The sequence below is a fragment of the Pleurodeles waltl genome, chromosome 5, assembly GCF_031143425.1.
Source record: "Pleurodeles waltl isolate 20211129_DDA chromosome 5, aPleWal1.hap1.20221129, whole genome shotgun sequence".
Lineage (NCBI taxonomy): Eukaryota > Metazoa > Chordata > Amphibia > Caudata > Salamandridae > Pleurodeles > Pleurodeles waltl.
In genome coordinates, this window is record NC_090444.1 from 1,848,682,493 (window position 1) to 1,848,698,615 (window position 16,123).

Sequence of the window (16,123 nt, forward strand, 5' to 3'; positions counted from 1 at the left end):
TCCGGACACTGCCATACACTAGACTGGCTCTCCAGGGGTGAGGGGTCACGTGTAAAGACCCGGACACTACCATACACTAGACTGGCTCTCTAGGGGTGAGCGGCCACGTGTAAGGATCTGGACTTTGCCATACACTAGACTGACTCTCCAGGGTTGAGGGGCCACGTGTAAACATCCGGACTCTGCTATACACTAGACTGACTCTCCAGGGGTGAGGGGCCGCGTGTAAAGATCCACACTCTCACACACTACAGACTGACTCTCCAGGGGTGAGGGGCCGCGTGTAAAGATCCGGACACTGCCATACACGAGACTGGCTCTCCAGGGGTGAGGGGCCGCGTGTAAAGATCCGGACTCTGCCATACACTAGGCTGGCTCTCCAGGGGTGAGGGGCCGCGTGTATAGATCCGGACACTGCCATACACTAGACTGGCTCTCCAGGGGTGAGGGGTCGCGTGTAAAGATCCGGACACTGCCATACACTAGACTGGCTCTCCAGGGGTGAGGGGTCACGTGTAAAGACCCGGACACTACCATACACTAGACTGGCTCTCTAGGGGTGAGCGGCCACGTGTAAGGATCTGGACTTTGCCATACACTAGACTGACTCTCCAGGGTTGAGGGGCCACGTGTAAACATCCGGACTCTGCTATACACTAGACTGACTCTCCAGGGCTGAGGGGCCGCGTGTAAAGATCCAGACTCTCACACACTACAGACTGACTCTCCAGGGGTGAGGGGCCGCGTGTAAAGATCCGGACACTGCCATACACGAGACTGGCTCTCCAGGAGTGAGGGGCCGCGTGTAAAGATCCGGACTCTGCCATACACTAGACTGGCTCTCCAGGGGTGAGGGGCCGCGTGTAAAGATCCGGACTCTGTCATACACTAGACTGGCTCTCCAGGGATGAGGGGTCGCGTGTAAAGATCAGGACACTGCCATACACTAGACTGACTCTCCAGGGGTGAGGGGTCATGTGTAAACATCTGGACTCTGCCATACACTAGACTGGCTCTCCAGGGGTGAGGGGCCACGTGTAAACATCCGGACTCTGCCATACAGTAGACTGACTCTCCAGGGGTGAGGGGTCGCGTGTAAACATCCGGACCCTGCCATACACTAGACTGACTCTCCAGGGGTGAGGGGCCGCGTGTAAAGATCCGGACCCTGCCATACACTAGACTGACTCTACAGGGGTGAGGGGTCACGTGTAAAGATCCGGACTCTGCCATACACTAGACTGACTCTCCAGGGGTGAGGGGTCGCGTGTAAAGATCCGGACTCTGCCATACACTAGACTGACTCTCCAGGGGTGAGGGGTCGCGTGTAAAGATCCGGACTCTGACACACACTAGAGACTGGCTCTCCAGGGGTGAGGGGCCATGTGTAAAGATCCGGACTCCGCCATACACTAGACTGACTCTCCAGGGGTGAGGGGCCGCGTGTAAAGATCCGGACTCTGCCACACACTAGAGACTGGCTCTCCAGGGGTGAGGGGCCAAGTGTAAAGATCCGGACACCGCCATACACTAGACTGACTCTCCAGGGTTGAGGGGCCACGTGTAAAGATCTGGACCCTGCCATACACTAGACTGACTCTCCAGGGGTGAGGGGCCGCGTGTAAAGATCCGGACTTTGTCAATACCCTAGACTGGCTCTCCAGGGGTGAGGGGCCACGTGTAAAGATCTGGACTCTGCCAATACCCTAGAGACTGGCTCTCCAGGGGTGAGCAGCCACATCTCAAGGTCGGGACTTTGATATACCCTAAAGACTGGCTCTCCGGAGTTGAGAGGTCATATGCCAAGAGCCTGGCTCCCACAATCCTTCAGACTGGCTCTCAAGGGTCCGGCCATGTGTAGAGATCCAGATGCTGCCCAGTTGAGGCAGCTCAAGGGAGCAGAGACCAACAAGTAAACCAAGGGAGAGCGGGGAAGTTACTGAGAGTATTTGAGGCCGAATTTCAGGAATTGTGAGTTATTCTTTGACACTGCTGTTGGAAATGGCCCTCTTTGCAGGGTTATCCCCAAACTTTCTGCCTCTGACCCCGTGGCTGGCTTTAGGACTCTGGGTACTTTACCACTGCTGACCAATGCTAAAGTGTAGGTGCTCCCTGTGTACATTGTATTGGTGACTGGTTTATCCATGATTAGCATATTTGATTTACTAGTACGTCCCTGGTAAAGTGCACAAAAGGTGCCCAGGGCCTGTAAATAAAATACTACTAGTGGGCCTGCAGCACTGATTGTGCCACCCACATGAGTAGCCCTGTAAACATGGCTCAGTCCTGCCTCTGCAGTGTCTGTGTGGGCAGTTTTAAACTGTCAATTCGACCTGGGAAGTGCACCCACTTGCCAGGTGCAAACCTTCCCTTTTACTACATGTAAGTCACTCCTAGAGTAGGCCAAAGATAGCCCTATGGGCCGGGTGCAATGCATTTAAAAGGCAGGGCATGTACTGATGTGTTTTAAATGTTCTGATAGTGAAATACTGCTAAATTCGGGTTTCACAATGGCAGGGACTATCGCTCCCATAGGGTACCATGCGGATTGTCTTGAAATATCTTTTAAGTGTACTTTCCCATTGGGAGCAGATAGAGATCTAGAGTTTGAGGTGTCTGAACTCAAAATTTAAAAAGACATCTTTTGGTGAAGTTGTTTTTTAAATTATAGGTTTGAAAATGCCACTTTTAGAAAGTGGGCATTTTCTTGCTTAACCATTCTGTGCCTCTGCCTGTTGGTGAAATACACGTCTGGGGTAGGATGACAGTTGGGCTGATTGTGAATTCACTCTAGACAATCAAACAAAGGGAGCTGAGGTGTGTCCTGCATATCCAATGGGTCTTCAAGAAAAACAGTGGTGGGAGGAGCTGACATTTGCACCTGAATAGGGCTGTGCATAAGCAGTTTCCAACCCCCTGGACCGTGTCTGGGGCCAGGGCAGGAAAGGCAGGGTCTTGTGCACTATGAAGACTTTTCTTTGAAGTTTGCCTACTTCAAAGACAGAATTGGGTATAAGTCCTGGACCTCTGACCCCACAAAGTTGGAATCCTTCTGGACTGAGGACATTTTGCCTGGAAGAAGAGCTGGATACTGTAGGAGGGACAGCCACTCTGCCTGTTGCTTTGCTGACCTGCTGCTTGCTGCTTCTGTCCTGGGAGTGAAAGGACTGGACTTTGCTTTCTATATGCTGCTTCCAAAGGTTCTCCAAGGACTTGTATTTAGCTTGCCTCTTGTTAAGAAATCTCAAGGACATCAAAGGCTTCATCTGCCAGCACCTGGGTCCTGTTGCTGAGAGTTCTGACTTGCCAAGTGGCGCCAAATCCAGTTCCTGGGCCCTTTGGAGTGAGTTCTGGTGAAACCAAGAAGAAACTAAGCATATCGACTCTAGAGTGACTTCGGAACTGATGCCGCTGTTGGACTCCACGCCACTGCCTGCACCGGAGCCGTGGTCCCTGCTGAGTGCAACGACCGCAACAGACGCTGCAGGCCTGATGCCGCCGCAGCACTTCCAAAGTTCTGCCACAGCGTGACTCCTGAGTGCCGAGTCACTGACGCCTGTGACACCCGACTCCAACGCAGCACCTGTGAGCCCGTGGTGTCATCGCAACACCTTGAAGTCGACACCTCGTATCTTTACTTGCTGGATTAATCGACCCCGCCGGGTCGTAAGGAACCGACACCTCGCCACATAACCTCCCCTGCAACCATAAGGAACCAACACCTCACCTCCCCTGCCTATCAGTAAGGAATCAATGCCTCACCACATTGCCTCTGTTATAAGCCTGATTGCTCGTGCCAAGCTACCAAGGGGGTGAGCAGGGGTTATCTTAGCTGTGTGACTCCCTACCCTGACTAGAGTGAGGGTCCCTACTTGGACACAGTGAAAACCACTGCCAACTAGAGACCCCATTTCTAACAAAGGCATTATTGATAATTTTGTGATTACTCATCCTTGGGTACTAAAGATTAATTTGGGGGAAAAAAAAAAAAGCACAGCGCGTCAGCACATTTAGCGGGTGTCAATGGCCACTCGCGCTCGTTATTCCGGCTGTGCTGCATTTAGCGCTTTCTCAGTGCAAAATACATCCTTGCATCCATCTTTGGACATGAGGGTGAATTTTGCGGTAAGAAAATAGCACTGAATGCCAGTAGTCAGTAGGAAGTAGATTTTACCCCGAGGGCACATTTAGCAAGGGGGGCATTTTTGAGCTAAGAAATAGTTCTTAACGCAGAATTACTCCTCTTGCGTAGCTGAAGCGTAATTTTGCAGAATTCTTAGGTAATTGTGCATGATCATGCTAGACAGAATTACACGAGTTATACCCACTCAAACAGAATACTAAAATCTATTACTTTTGGCAAGACTGGGAGGCAGATGTGTTATGGTGTGGACATTCAGTGATGAGCCAAGCAGGTTCTGTGTTCAACCCCTGTTACGATACCTTTGGTTAGACAGGAAAGGTCACTGAAAGGGAAATACCAATATGCAGAAGACTGATAAGGTGGATATAAGAAAATGGGTCATTAAATGAGAGGGGGAGGGCAGCGGCTGCATGGGCAGTGGACATGGACATACTGTACCTTTATGGAACCTGGACAGCTCTGGACCAGGAAGGAGAAGAAACAAACACATTCCCTGGGATCCAGGATGCTGGAAAAAAGTGGGGATAGATGTGAGATGCGGACAGGGGTAGAACACTGTACGACCCCACACCACTGTTGCCATGGGGCAGTCACTGATGCTCTCTTGGTGCCTGTCCTGATGCCAAATATCTGAGGTGGGTGACAAAGCAGTAAACACATCCATGTGTCAAAGGACCACAAAGGGATGTATCTTGATGGACAACACGAGGGAGGAATTCAAGGGAAACTATGGACATGCAGTTGACATTTTCTCCACAATGCAACCATTACAAACACTATTACAAAAGGTGTCCTCAGGAACAAATTGTGGAGAGTCAAGTGCATCTGACGCAACGTGGTGCGGACAACTGTCATGTTGTGAGTGGCACTCAGAGTCCAGAGGAGGCAGAGTCCAGCCAGTGGTGGACCTGAAGGGTTGGGAGGTGTGGAGGGAAGTAAGGGGTAGTCAGTGCTTCCAATCATTCTCTGAGGGTATATCACTGCAATATCGCAGGCAAGACATATCGACATGCAATAATATTGCATCTAACATACCGACAAGGATAATGAGAAGGTAACTATACATAGGTTAGTACAGATTTTCCTTAACTGCACATCTGCATATTTTAAGATACATTTTGTCAATGCACGTACATATGGAGTGGAGAATAGTAAACCTCTCATAACCTAGATTTACACACCTTCACAATATTATTGAAGTTGATATTTTGGCTACGATATGCTTGTGTTTAAATATTTTGCCCATGTTCTTCTGACAATTTTTTTTAAGTGACCTATATTATTCCAGCCCTAGTTTAAAAAGTAAACCTGTTTCAGTTCTAGATGTATTCCAGCTGCTAAGTGAGTAGAGCACTCCTCAGGTGGTGAAGGTGGTGTGGGGTACCACAAAGATGGGGGTGATGGGGTCTGGCGTGAGCATCATAGTTGAACAGACTGCTGTATCCACCGGACAAGGGCTAGTCCAAGGCCATGGGTCACACTGATACAGAGGGCCAGACTCACAAAGGAACTCTGCTGTTGTTCCATAAATTGTGCAGATTTCCAACTTTCAGGCATTCACAAACATTAATAGATGTCCTCAGGGGAACACACACATCAGATTTCCATGCACACCTCTCCTGCTCAAACAATACTTACCCTTGAGGAGCACCATTAAGGCAGACTTGCATCAGCAAGTTTAAATGTAGGGATATTCCATACCCTTTCCCACCTTGGAAACACATCTGCATTTAGCCTTTTGTAGTGATAAAGGAAACAGAAATTGAAAACCCGAGCGAGTGTGAAAGTTAAGTGCGGTGCAGGGTCCTGTGAATCTCACTGTACTGAGTGGGACATGGACTCAGACGGGTCAGAGATGCTCGAGTGGTACTTAGATGAGGATGCAGAAGTCCCGATGCATAAGAAGCGTCTCCACATGGACAAGTGATGGTCCTAACAGGACAACCCCAGTCCTCCTTCTATGCTCCAAGGAGAGCCTCAGTCCTACCTCTGGGTGATGATATAAAGGCGGAAAGATGGGGACATAAAAAGATGCACAAATCTCGCATCCCAGGCCGTGGACAGCAGAGGCACCACTCAGTCAGGACAGATGTGGCAACCTCAGCACAGCGCGGTGACCCCTATGACATGTGCCACTGTGCAGGCTCCAGGCTCGGGCAATGTTCCTTGTAGTAACAACACACATGTGAACAGGTTACACATATCTACATGCAATGCCTTCGCAGGAGCCACGAACGTGCTCTGCCACTATGCAAATGACTCCACAGCCCCAGCTGTTCTCAATTATAATTATTCATTTCAATTAAATGTTTGTCCCAACGATCAGACATATTTAAATTTTTGATAAACCCAATATTGTAACCCCGAGTTTCAGCTTTCCGTTTAAAAAGTACCAATATTGTCACCAAACACCATTCTTTTACAAAATAAAGCTATGCAAAGGCTTTTCAGTCCTTTTCTCAGGCGTTCCCCAAATGCCAAAGTCCTCACATGTCCCCTAGATCAGAGAATAACACAATGTGCCCAAGTGCCTGTATGTGCCAGCCATGCACCAGTCTATGCGGGCGTGTGGGCAGACGTGCCCACACCCCAGCCAGTCACACCCTTTCTCCAGGTGTGGGGAGGGCCGCTCTGCTCTGTTTGCCTCCTGGAGGTTGTGTGTGAATGACTACCATGAGAAAGAGAGGTCCCCCCACGCCAAGAGGGGTCGGCACCTTGCTGGGGCGAGGGGCGCCCCGTGTCCCATCACCGCCTATCCTGCTGTGCTCAAGGACATTGTTGGACAGTTGGTGCAGAGGGAGTGTGGGCTGTAAGGCGGATTATTTTTCTGTGATAGAAATCTCTGGTGGGTGTTAATTTCCCCAGGGAGATGGGATATCGGCCGCGTGTGAATGCCAGCAGGGAGCTGGCCCAGGAGTGGAGTTACTCTGCGGGCACACTGCCCCTGTTTGCGCAGAAAGGAACAGCGCACCTCATCATAATATATATATATATTGCGAACCTGAACCACAGGAATTGGTCCACTTCACATGAGCACCAGTGACGTTACACAGGGACACATTCATTTATTTTATTTGTTTAGCACCGGGAGATGAAGTGACTTGCCCAGAATCACAGGACGTTGAGCCGGTGCCGAGACTCGAACCTGCTTCCGCAGTTCCAAGGTCGGCCACTCTGGCCGAAGTCCCACAGCGTGAAGCTGCTGTTCCACCTTCCACCTAGATGGAGACCCGGCCTCACTCTGCAGGTGGAGCAGGGGTTCCTTCACAGGCGCCAGCACTCTGTGGGTTCATTCGCATGCAGGGATTTTTTTGGGGTGGGGGTTGCTGAGACCCTCAAATGTGGGGCCCAATTACGCCTCTTCAAGGCTTCTTTGCCCCTCTGCTCGTGTCTGTAATATGGCCTGGGCGCAAAGGCAAAGAGTTCTCTAAATGGATTGGGACTACGCCCCCAAGCAAATAAGGGAATCACCCTAATGATTGTAACGGTATTGTATATAGCGCTTACTACCCCTTACGAGGCGCGCGTCGAGGCGTGAGTGCACTAGCAAGATGCCCCCAACCATGATTCATACTACTGAAGGAGCGCACAAGTATCTGTGGCCTTTTCTGTAATACCATAGTGCCCCGCGGGCAAAAAAAATTAAATCAAAAAATGTCTACTGTGTCCCGAGGCACTATGTATAATAGGACCCCATAAGGACACTTACCACGCTGCTTACGCAGGAGCAGCAGGACTGTGGCCGACGGGTGAGCTGGGGCCACGAACAGCACGCCAGCTGAGATTTGTGGGGCGCGGGTAACGCGGTCCACAGCTAACAGGGCCCAAGATGCCCCCAGGCGCTAGATGCGCACGTCACAGGATTGCTGCCAGCACTTAGAGGGGTACAACCCTAGCCTGTGTCTGTTTGGGGAGGGGTCAGTGGCACTGTCAGACATGATTGGGGGTACAGCTCCTACCCCCCGAGATACACAGCTGAAAATGATGTTAGGATGCTGTTGTCATGCTGGGCTGACAGACACCCCTGTACACTGTGTGAGAAGCAGGCACCGCGCCTCCCTGCAGCAGGTGAGGGTCCCCGGGGCAGCAGGGCACTGCATGCTTCCACTTAAAGACATCAAGAGCTCCTACTGAAGGACTTTAATCGTAATCTCCCCTTCAGGCCACATAAAACAACTTCAACTCTGCCAAAGCCTGAGACAGAGGCAGGTTACACACAGTGCAGCCCAATGAGTCATGTCCTCTCCATGTCCCTCGGCCTCTGACCTCACGGTGACCGCAGGACACACAGTCTTACCAGCCTGGGATCTAGCTCCTCATTCAGAACAGCCTCATTCTTAATCAGGGCAACTCTCTGCGCAAATCTGCAGGTCGAGATGGACTCCTGCGAAGAGAAGGAGAATTGAGTTAGCTTCAGTGACGTGCAGCGTGAATGCTTCAATGTTCCATCAATTATTATTATAATAATATTATTGTTAAAGTCTCATAATGCGCGCAGCTACCCAAAAAGGCTTCCCGGCGCAGAGCAAGTGGGATGGGAAATCTAGATAAATCAGATTAAAAAATAAACAGGTCTTCAGGCCTTTGCGAAAAGCAAGTAGTGCTGCAGTTTTTCAACAGCTCTGGGAGGGAATTGCATAATTTGAGAGCCAAGTACGCAAAGCGCCTTTCGTGCGAGCCACGCGGGGCCTGTGCACAGCGCAGAAGGCTAGCTCCAGCGAGCTCAATGATGGGGCGGGGAGGCACCCCCAAACCCTGAATGTGGCGCGGTCCTAATCCAGCTTTAGCCTTGAGCACATAGCATAAAGGGCCAGATGTAGCAAGCCTTTCTGCGTTCGCAAACGGTGCGAATGCAAAGATGCCTTTCAGTATGTATGAAAGGCGTTCGCAACGCAAATGTAAGGAATCGCTAAAATAGCGACTCCTTATATCTGCGAGCCCGGTTAGAGAATCGCAAATCGCCTTTCGTGCGAGCCACGCGGGGCCTGTGCACAGGGCAGAAGGCTAGCTCCAGCGAGCTCAATGATGGAGCGGGGAGGGCGCCCCCAAACCCTGAATGTGGCGCGGTCCTAATCCAGCTTTAGCCTTGAACACATAGCAGAAAGGGCCAGATGTAGCAAGCCTTTCTGCGTTCGCAAACGGTGCGAATGCAAAAGTGCCTTTCAGTATTTATGAAAGGCGTTCGCAACGCAAATGTAAGGAATCGCTAAAATAGCGACTCCTTATATCTGCGAGCCCGGTTAGAGAATCGCAAAGCGCGACTCTCTAAATAAGAAATCGCAAATACGGAATCCTTATGTGTGATTTCTAAACCACATGTAACAAGCAATTCCTTAATGGGAAGTAAAACTTGGTGGTAACCATGTGCAAATTTTAAAAATGCATTAAAAATGCATTTTTAAAATTGCCATGTAACGCACACATGCCCCTTTGACATGTGTGTGCCTTACATGTCCAAAAAAACATTTTGGGGTGCAGCAGAGGGGGCCTTAGGCCCCCAGCACCCTGAAGTTTTGCATTTCCAAAATTGCAAATTCCAGTTAGGAACTCGCTATTTGGGAAATGCAATAAAATCACAAATATGGGCGACAGGCTCATAGGTGCGAATGGGGGCTGTATCGCTATTTGCGATTCGGTAATAGGATTTGCAATTTTTAAGGAATCGCTATTACCGAATCGCAAATATGATACATAGCATTTTGCAAATCAGAAATAGCGATTTCTTAAAATTCGCTATTACCGATTCGCAAAAGGCTTTTTTGACACATCTGGCCCAAAGCTTTGAATCTGATGTGATTAGAAATTGTAGAAGCTCGTGGAGAAGATGGGAAATCAAAGCAAATTTTGGAAGCTAGTGCAGAAGCCTGGCGTCTGCTTTCTGAAGTATCTGCCATTAACAAATTGTTACCTCATCAGCTCCCGGGTACAACACGTTGCCATGATCTAATCTAGATAAGATTAGGGCCTGAGTCACCGTCCTTTGGGCTGATGAAGTAATCAACCAAATTATCTTTTTCAACCACTTGAGCACTGCAAAAGAAGTGGCAGTCACCAGGGCCACCTAAGGCCCCATAGATAAATTATCATCCCAGAATCCCACAGGCCCAGATTTTAACCTTAGGGGATAGAGTAGGCAAGATCCCTAGAGAATCCGGCCAATGTTGCAGACCCCAAAGAGGGGAGTTCTTGCCCAGAATCATGACCTCCATTTTATCACCACTGAGCTTGAGCAATGGCTTGAGAAACCCAAATGCATCACAGCCAAGTTAGGGCAGGTTCTGTGCATTCTTGCATGAGATACTGAGGCCATAGTAAACCAGTCGCTCTATGTAAACTTCATTGTTTGCAGAAGCTCATGAGAAGTCATGTGGCCCTAGACGGCACGCATGCTAATGTCTTATAACTTCTAGCACTTGTGCAGGAGGAGAGGACCTTGGGTGATGTCAAAATCCACATGACAGCTCTCTCAAGGGGTAAGGGAGTGCCAAGCACTCCAAGGGAAACATTAGCTCACAGTCACACTCACACCATCGCCTGGATGCCACAGAGCACTGAAAAGAACTCATTCACTAATGTAAAAGACACCGGACACTGCGGAAATATGGCATCGGGTCACCACATCTTTAATGGACTATAATCAATGCAACACTATGATTACATAGTATTTATAGGGAGTGCCCTCTGTCAGTAACCAGGGGATGTGGGGGAGACACTTTCAGTCCTCCTCGGTACTGGGGCCTCAAGAGTACAAGCTGCAGCTTGACAATGCACAGGAGGAACACGTGTGCAGGGCTGTGGGTTCTGTACCTACCACAGCTGCAATTTACCAAGGTTGGAGAGTGGCACAAGTCATCTCTCCACAATGATTAGTACGTTTAACCACGGTTTAGGTGCATAAAAATGACAACGGCACAGGGAAATGGTGGTGGATGAGGAGGTAATTACATTTTAAGAGAAGACCAAGCAGATGTATAGAAAAGGTAGGGAGTGAACGAGAGAATATAGCTAGAGTGAATACTTTCAACCTTCATTTTCTTGTAATCCCACTGAAGACCCGCATATCCCTTGGAGGTCTCAGCCAACAATGTTAATGCATCTCTGTGGAATAAGGTGACCCTCCTCAGTGAAGCAGGTTCAATCCCATGACCCAGCAGGGCTCCATTTTAGATGAGAATGAATTTCTCAAATTTTAAGAATACCTCTTGGGCATTGACAGAGCTAATACTATGCAAGTTTGACATGTTTGTCATGAATTTCTGCATTACAACAGACTAAAAAAGAGGCTCTGTAAGTGCCATTCAATGATAAATCTTTATTTTAAATCCACGTTGAAGGCGTTAGACTAAGGGCCTGATTTAGAGGTTGGCAGAGGGGGTTACTCTGTCACAAACATGACGGATATCCCGTCCACCGCATTATGATCCCATAACAGCCTATGGCCGTGGTCCTCAAACTTTTTAATGCCGCCCCCTCCCTCTCCCCCCAGTAGAAAATAAATAAATAAATCACCGGGCCACCCTCCGAATATTTCACAATTATTCTGTTAAATGGAGAATGTTTGAACATGTGTACACTTATTTAAACATTGCAGTTATGTTCTGTTACTGTTTAAAAAATGCAGTCAAGTAAATGATGCCACACAAGCTATTCTGGTCAGGCGGGCCTTGCTAGGGTGTAAAAGTCTTCACAGTGTGGTTAGCAGAAGTGGGGGTACGGTGTGGGTTTCAAAGGGTATTTGGAGTCCCTTCCCTTTTGACACACACTCCCAGCTTGGATATAAATGACGAAACATGTTAGTGATGGCGCATTACAGAGCGGTTCACTGCTGCTCATTTACTTTAGCTTACAACAAACCTGTTATTAGTATAATGCTTTTTTTGGCCAGAGTCTGGCGCCCCCTGGGATCACTTGATGTCCCCCTAGGGAGGCCCGCCCCCCAGTTTGAAGACCCATGGCCTACGGAGATCGGAATACGGGGGAGGGGATATCCGTCATGTTTGTGAAGGAGTAACCCGTCCGCCAAACTCTAAGTCAGGCCCTACATTTTTAAAATTGGCCGTGACTTTTTACAATTTCCACAGAGATCAGTTTTGAACATGTTAGGCCTGAAGTTTCTTATCAGGGCTCCAAAGATACCAATGTATTATTTTCTGAGCATGTATTGTTTGAACTTCAAAACACTGACTGTTCTTCATAATTTAATTCCGTACTACCCCTGATAAATATTCATTTATCTCTTTTGTCCATCACAACAAAGCCTCAGGACGAAGAATAGGCTTCGCTATCCAGTTCCTTGAGTAACTCTGCATCTCTAATAGTATGATCAGTGTTCTTGATCAGAGTTAACGTATTCCATGACCACAGGGAGCTAAACCCAACATACACAAGGTCCCCCACTGGCTGTTTTGATGCAAAACTCAATCAACAGTATTTTCCATCATTCTATATGTCTATCAGATCAATTATTCCTCTGTTATTATGATTACTCTATATAGATGACACAATTTGTATTAGAACATTCACTCTGCTAACAAGTACCTTCTGAAGAATTCATCGTATTAAGCTCATCGTGTTTAAGTGTGCCAGACATTTTCCCGATTAAGGATTGAAATGAAATATTACTTTTAGGTATCTACTTACATTCTAACAACATTTAAGTTTCTTCAATATTTGAGCTAATTACCACGCTAGGCATTCATTTTCTCATTTGGAGTAAAAGAAAATCTTAAACCATCGTCTCTGTATCAAAAATCCTAACTTAGCCTTTTGCTATTTTATGTTTAATGGCTGGAAACCATGGAAATATCTGAATTATCTCATAAAAACGTATGAAGCTAATACTAAAACTGACATAGATTACGCCACAGAGGAAAATCAGTAGTGTAATCATTCTGACGACCAAACTGAAATTAGTCCTTAACTCTCACAATATTGTGGTCCTCAGCCGTGTTTGTTGATAACGGATTTTGTTTGCTCTATGCTTGAAGTAAATTAACCTTTCTCTTGCAATTCATTATAAATTCTGCATATGATTGGGGTAACTCATTTCTGAGAATAGATACACAGTCTATTAACACAGCCATGTGCTTTTACTGATTCACCGCTTTTGCGATCTGCAATTGCACACAGCATCTCATTAGGAGGAAGCCTTCTTCATTCAATTCCAGCCTTCACTGGCATTCCTGCTAAAGGAAGCCCTGGTTTTTCCTCTGCCAAAGTATTATAATAATAATAATATTATTAAAAACAACAATAATTTGTTTTTTATTATTGTTGTGATGATTTTTGCCTCTTTCATTTACGGCTAACAACAAATGCAATGTTCTGGTGTTAACCACTTCTCTTTCAATGTTTAATGCATTCTCAGTTGCGGCACAGTGTGCAAGGTGTAAATATACAGTTCTCTAAATCTGATGAACAAGTTACTTACCTTCAATAACGCTTTTTCTGATGGATACATTAGCTTCCTGTGTATTCCTCACTTTATGAATTTTTCCTTGCACCAGCATCCAAAGGAAAATCTTCTTCCCAGCTCTCCACGTCGACGACGACGTCACAATTGCACAGCTCCGCGCGACTCCGTCTGACGCCACTGTGCCAATAAGAGGTCCTCGCCGGCGTGCTGACGTCAGTTTCACCCATTTGTTACATGCCTTTGAGGCGAACAGGTGAAAACTGACTTCACAATAGCTCACACGAATACATATTTACATGAAAGCATAATGATGCAATACAATTATAACCATCATTTATATATACATATAATTACCAAAACCTATATACAATTGTAAAACTAAAATCTTGGTATGACCAGACAGGCAACGGGGAGGCGGGTGGGACTGTGAGGAATCCACAGGTAGCTAATGTATCCAAGAGAAAAAGCGTTACCGAAGGTAAGTAACTTGTTCTTTTGATGGATACAACTACCTGTGGATTCTTCACCTTATGAATAGAGTCCCAAAGCAATACCACACTAGGAGGTGGGTGCCTGACTGGTTACACCAAGAAATCCTGCAATACAGATCGTGCAAAATGGCTGTCCCTCCTAACCTCCGAGTCCAAGCAGTAATGCTTTGCGAAGGTGTGGAGGGACGCCCAAGTTGCTGCCTTGCAAATATCCACCACGGACCCCCCTCGCCAGGGCCGAAGTGGCGGACTTAGCCCTGGTCGAATGGGCTCTGATACCCTCAGGGGGAACCTTCTTTGCCAACGAGTAGCAAACCTTGATACAAAGAATGACCCACATGGAGATCGTTCTTTTATGGACCGCTCTGCCCTTCCTCTTTCCAACATATCCCACGAATAGCTGGTCTTCCAAGCGAAAGTTTTTCGTCCTCTGAATATAAAAACTGAGAGCCCTTCTGGGGTCCAAACGATGAAGCCTCTCTTCCACCTTCGAGGGGAGACAGAAAGATAAAGGCATAGTGGTATAATGGTCTGCCCCATATGAAAAGGAGTGACAACTTTAGGTAGGAAAGCCACCCTGGTTTTCAACTTCACTTTATCAGGAAAGAATAAAGTAAAGGGAGGCTTAACACTAAGAGCCTGAAGCTCACCGACACGCCTAGCCGATGTTATAGCTATCAGTAAACCCGTCTTAAGAACTAAAAATCTTAATGGGCAAGAATGCATGGGTTCGAACAGTGAACCCATTAAAGTTAAAACGAGATTCAGATCCCACTGAGGCATAAGAAAAGGAGTGGGAGGAAATGTATTAGTTAAACCCTTTAAGAACCTAATAACAATAGTGGATTTAAACAAGGAGGGCTCATCCGGAAGGTAAAGAAAGGCTGAAAGTGCCGTCAAATAGCCCTTAACAGTAGCAACTGCACAACCCTTCTGTGCCAAACCTAATGCAAACAACAGAACATCGGAGAGATGGGCTCTCAAAGGATCAATTTGCTTCTCTCCACACCAAGCCACTAATTTTGCCCACCTGCCCTCATAAACAGTCTTAGTGGAGTGTTGTCTGGCCAATAAAATGACATCCACTACCTCTGGTGGAAGAGAGAAAGAACTCAGATTGCCCCGTTCAATCTCCAGGCATGTAGGTGCAGGCTCTGGAGGTGGGGGTGTGGAACCTGCCCCTGCGACTGCAAGAGGAGATCTGCCCTGAGAGGGAGACAGAGCGGAGGGCACAGTGAGAGTTGGAGAAGGTCCATGTACCACACCCTTCTTGGCCAATCCGGGGCTATTAAAATTACCTGAGCCCGATCTTGGCGAATCTTCCTCAGAACTCGAGGAATCATGGGTATGGGAGGAAACGATGAAAAGCAACTTGTTGCACCAAGAGATCTGAAACGCATCCCCCAAAGCTCCTTGCATCGGATACTGTAGGCTGCAGAATGACGGGCAGTGCGCGTTCTCCCGAGTGGCAAACAGGTCTATCCTTGGAGAACCCCACATCCAAAAGATGTGAAGGACCAGATCCGGATTGAGGCGCCACTCGTGATTGGCTGAGAAATGTCGACTGAGTGTTCGCACGTACGTTGAGCACTCCGGCCAGATGATTCACTACCAAGCAAATCCGATGGCCCTGAAGCCAAGACTAGAGCCGCAGAGCCTCTCTGCAGAGAAGGTACGACCCCACTCCTCCCTGCTTCTTTACATACCACATGGCGGTAGTGTTGTCCGTCAGGACCTGAACTGACTGACCGCGAAGGGACGGGAGGAAGGCCTTGAGAGCCAGACGTATCACCCGCATTTCTAACAGATTGATATGAAAAGTCTGTTCCACTGGAGACCAACGACCCTTGATCTCCAGGTCCCACAGATGAGCTCCTCACCCTAGAGTGGAAGTATCCGTCATGACCGTGGCCACCGGAGGTGGTAGGGAAAACGGCCTTCCTTGAGAAAGGTTGCCGTCCACAGCCCACCATCATAGATCCGCTGCAGCGTCTCTGGAGATCGCTATTGACTCCCTGAGATCCCCCTTTGTGTTGAAACCACTGCTTGCGATGGCACCATTGGAGAGCCCTC

At 47.9% G+C, this 16,123-nt stretch overlaps 1 protein-coding gene across 2 annotated transcripts in view; it reads right to left on the reverse strand.

Moving 5' to 3' along the window:
* Positions 1-16,123, reverse strand: part of KIF6 (kinesin family member 6) — a 1,127,187-nt gene that overhangs the window by 745,248 nt on the left and 365,816 nt on the right. For both annotated transcript variants that reach the window (XM_069236333.1, XM_069236332.1), the window contains exon 9: positions 8,442-8,528. In XM_069236333.1, coding sequence (XP_069092434.1) covers positions 8,442-8,528 — 87 coding nt within the window. The remainder of the gene's footprint in view (positions 1-8,441; positions 8,529-16,123) is intronic.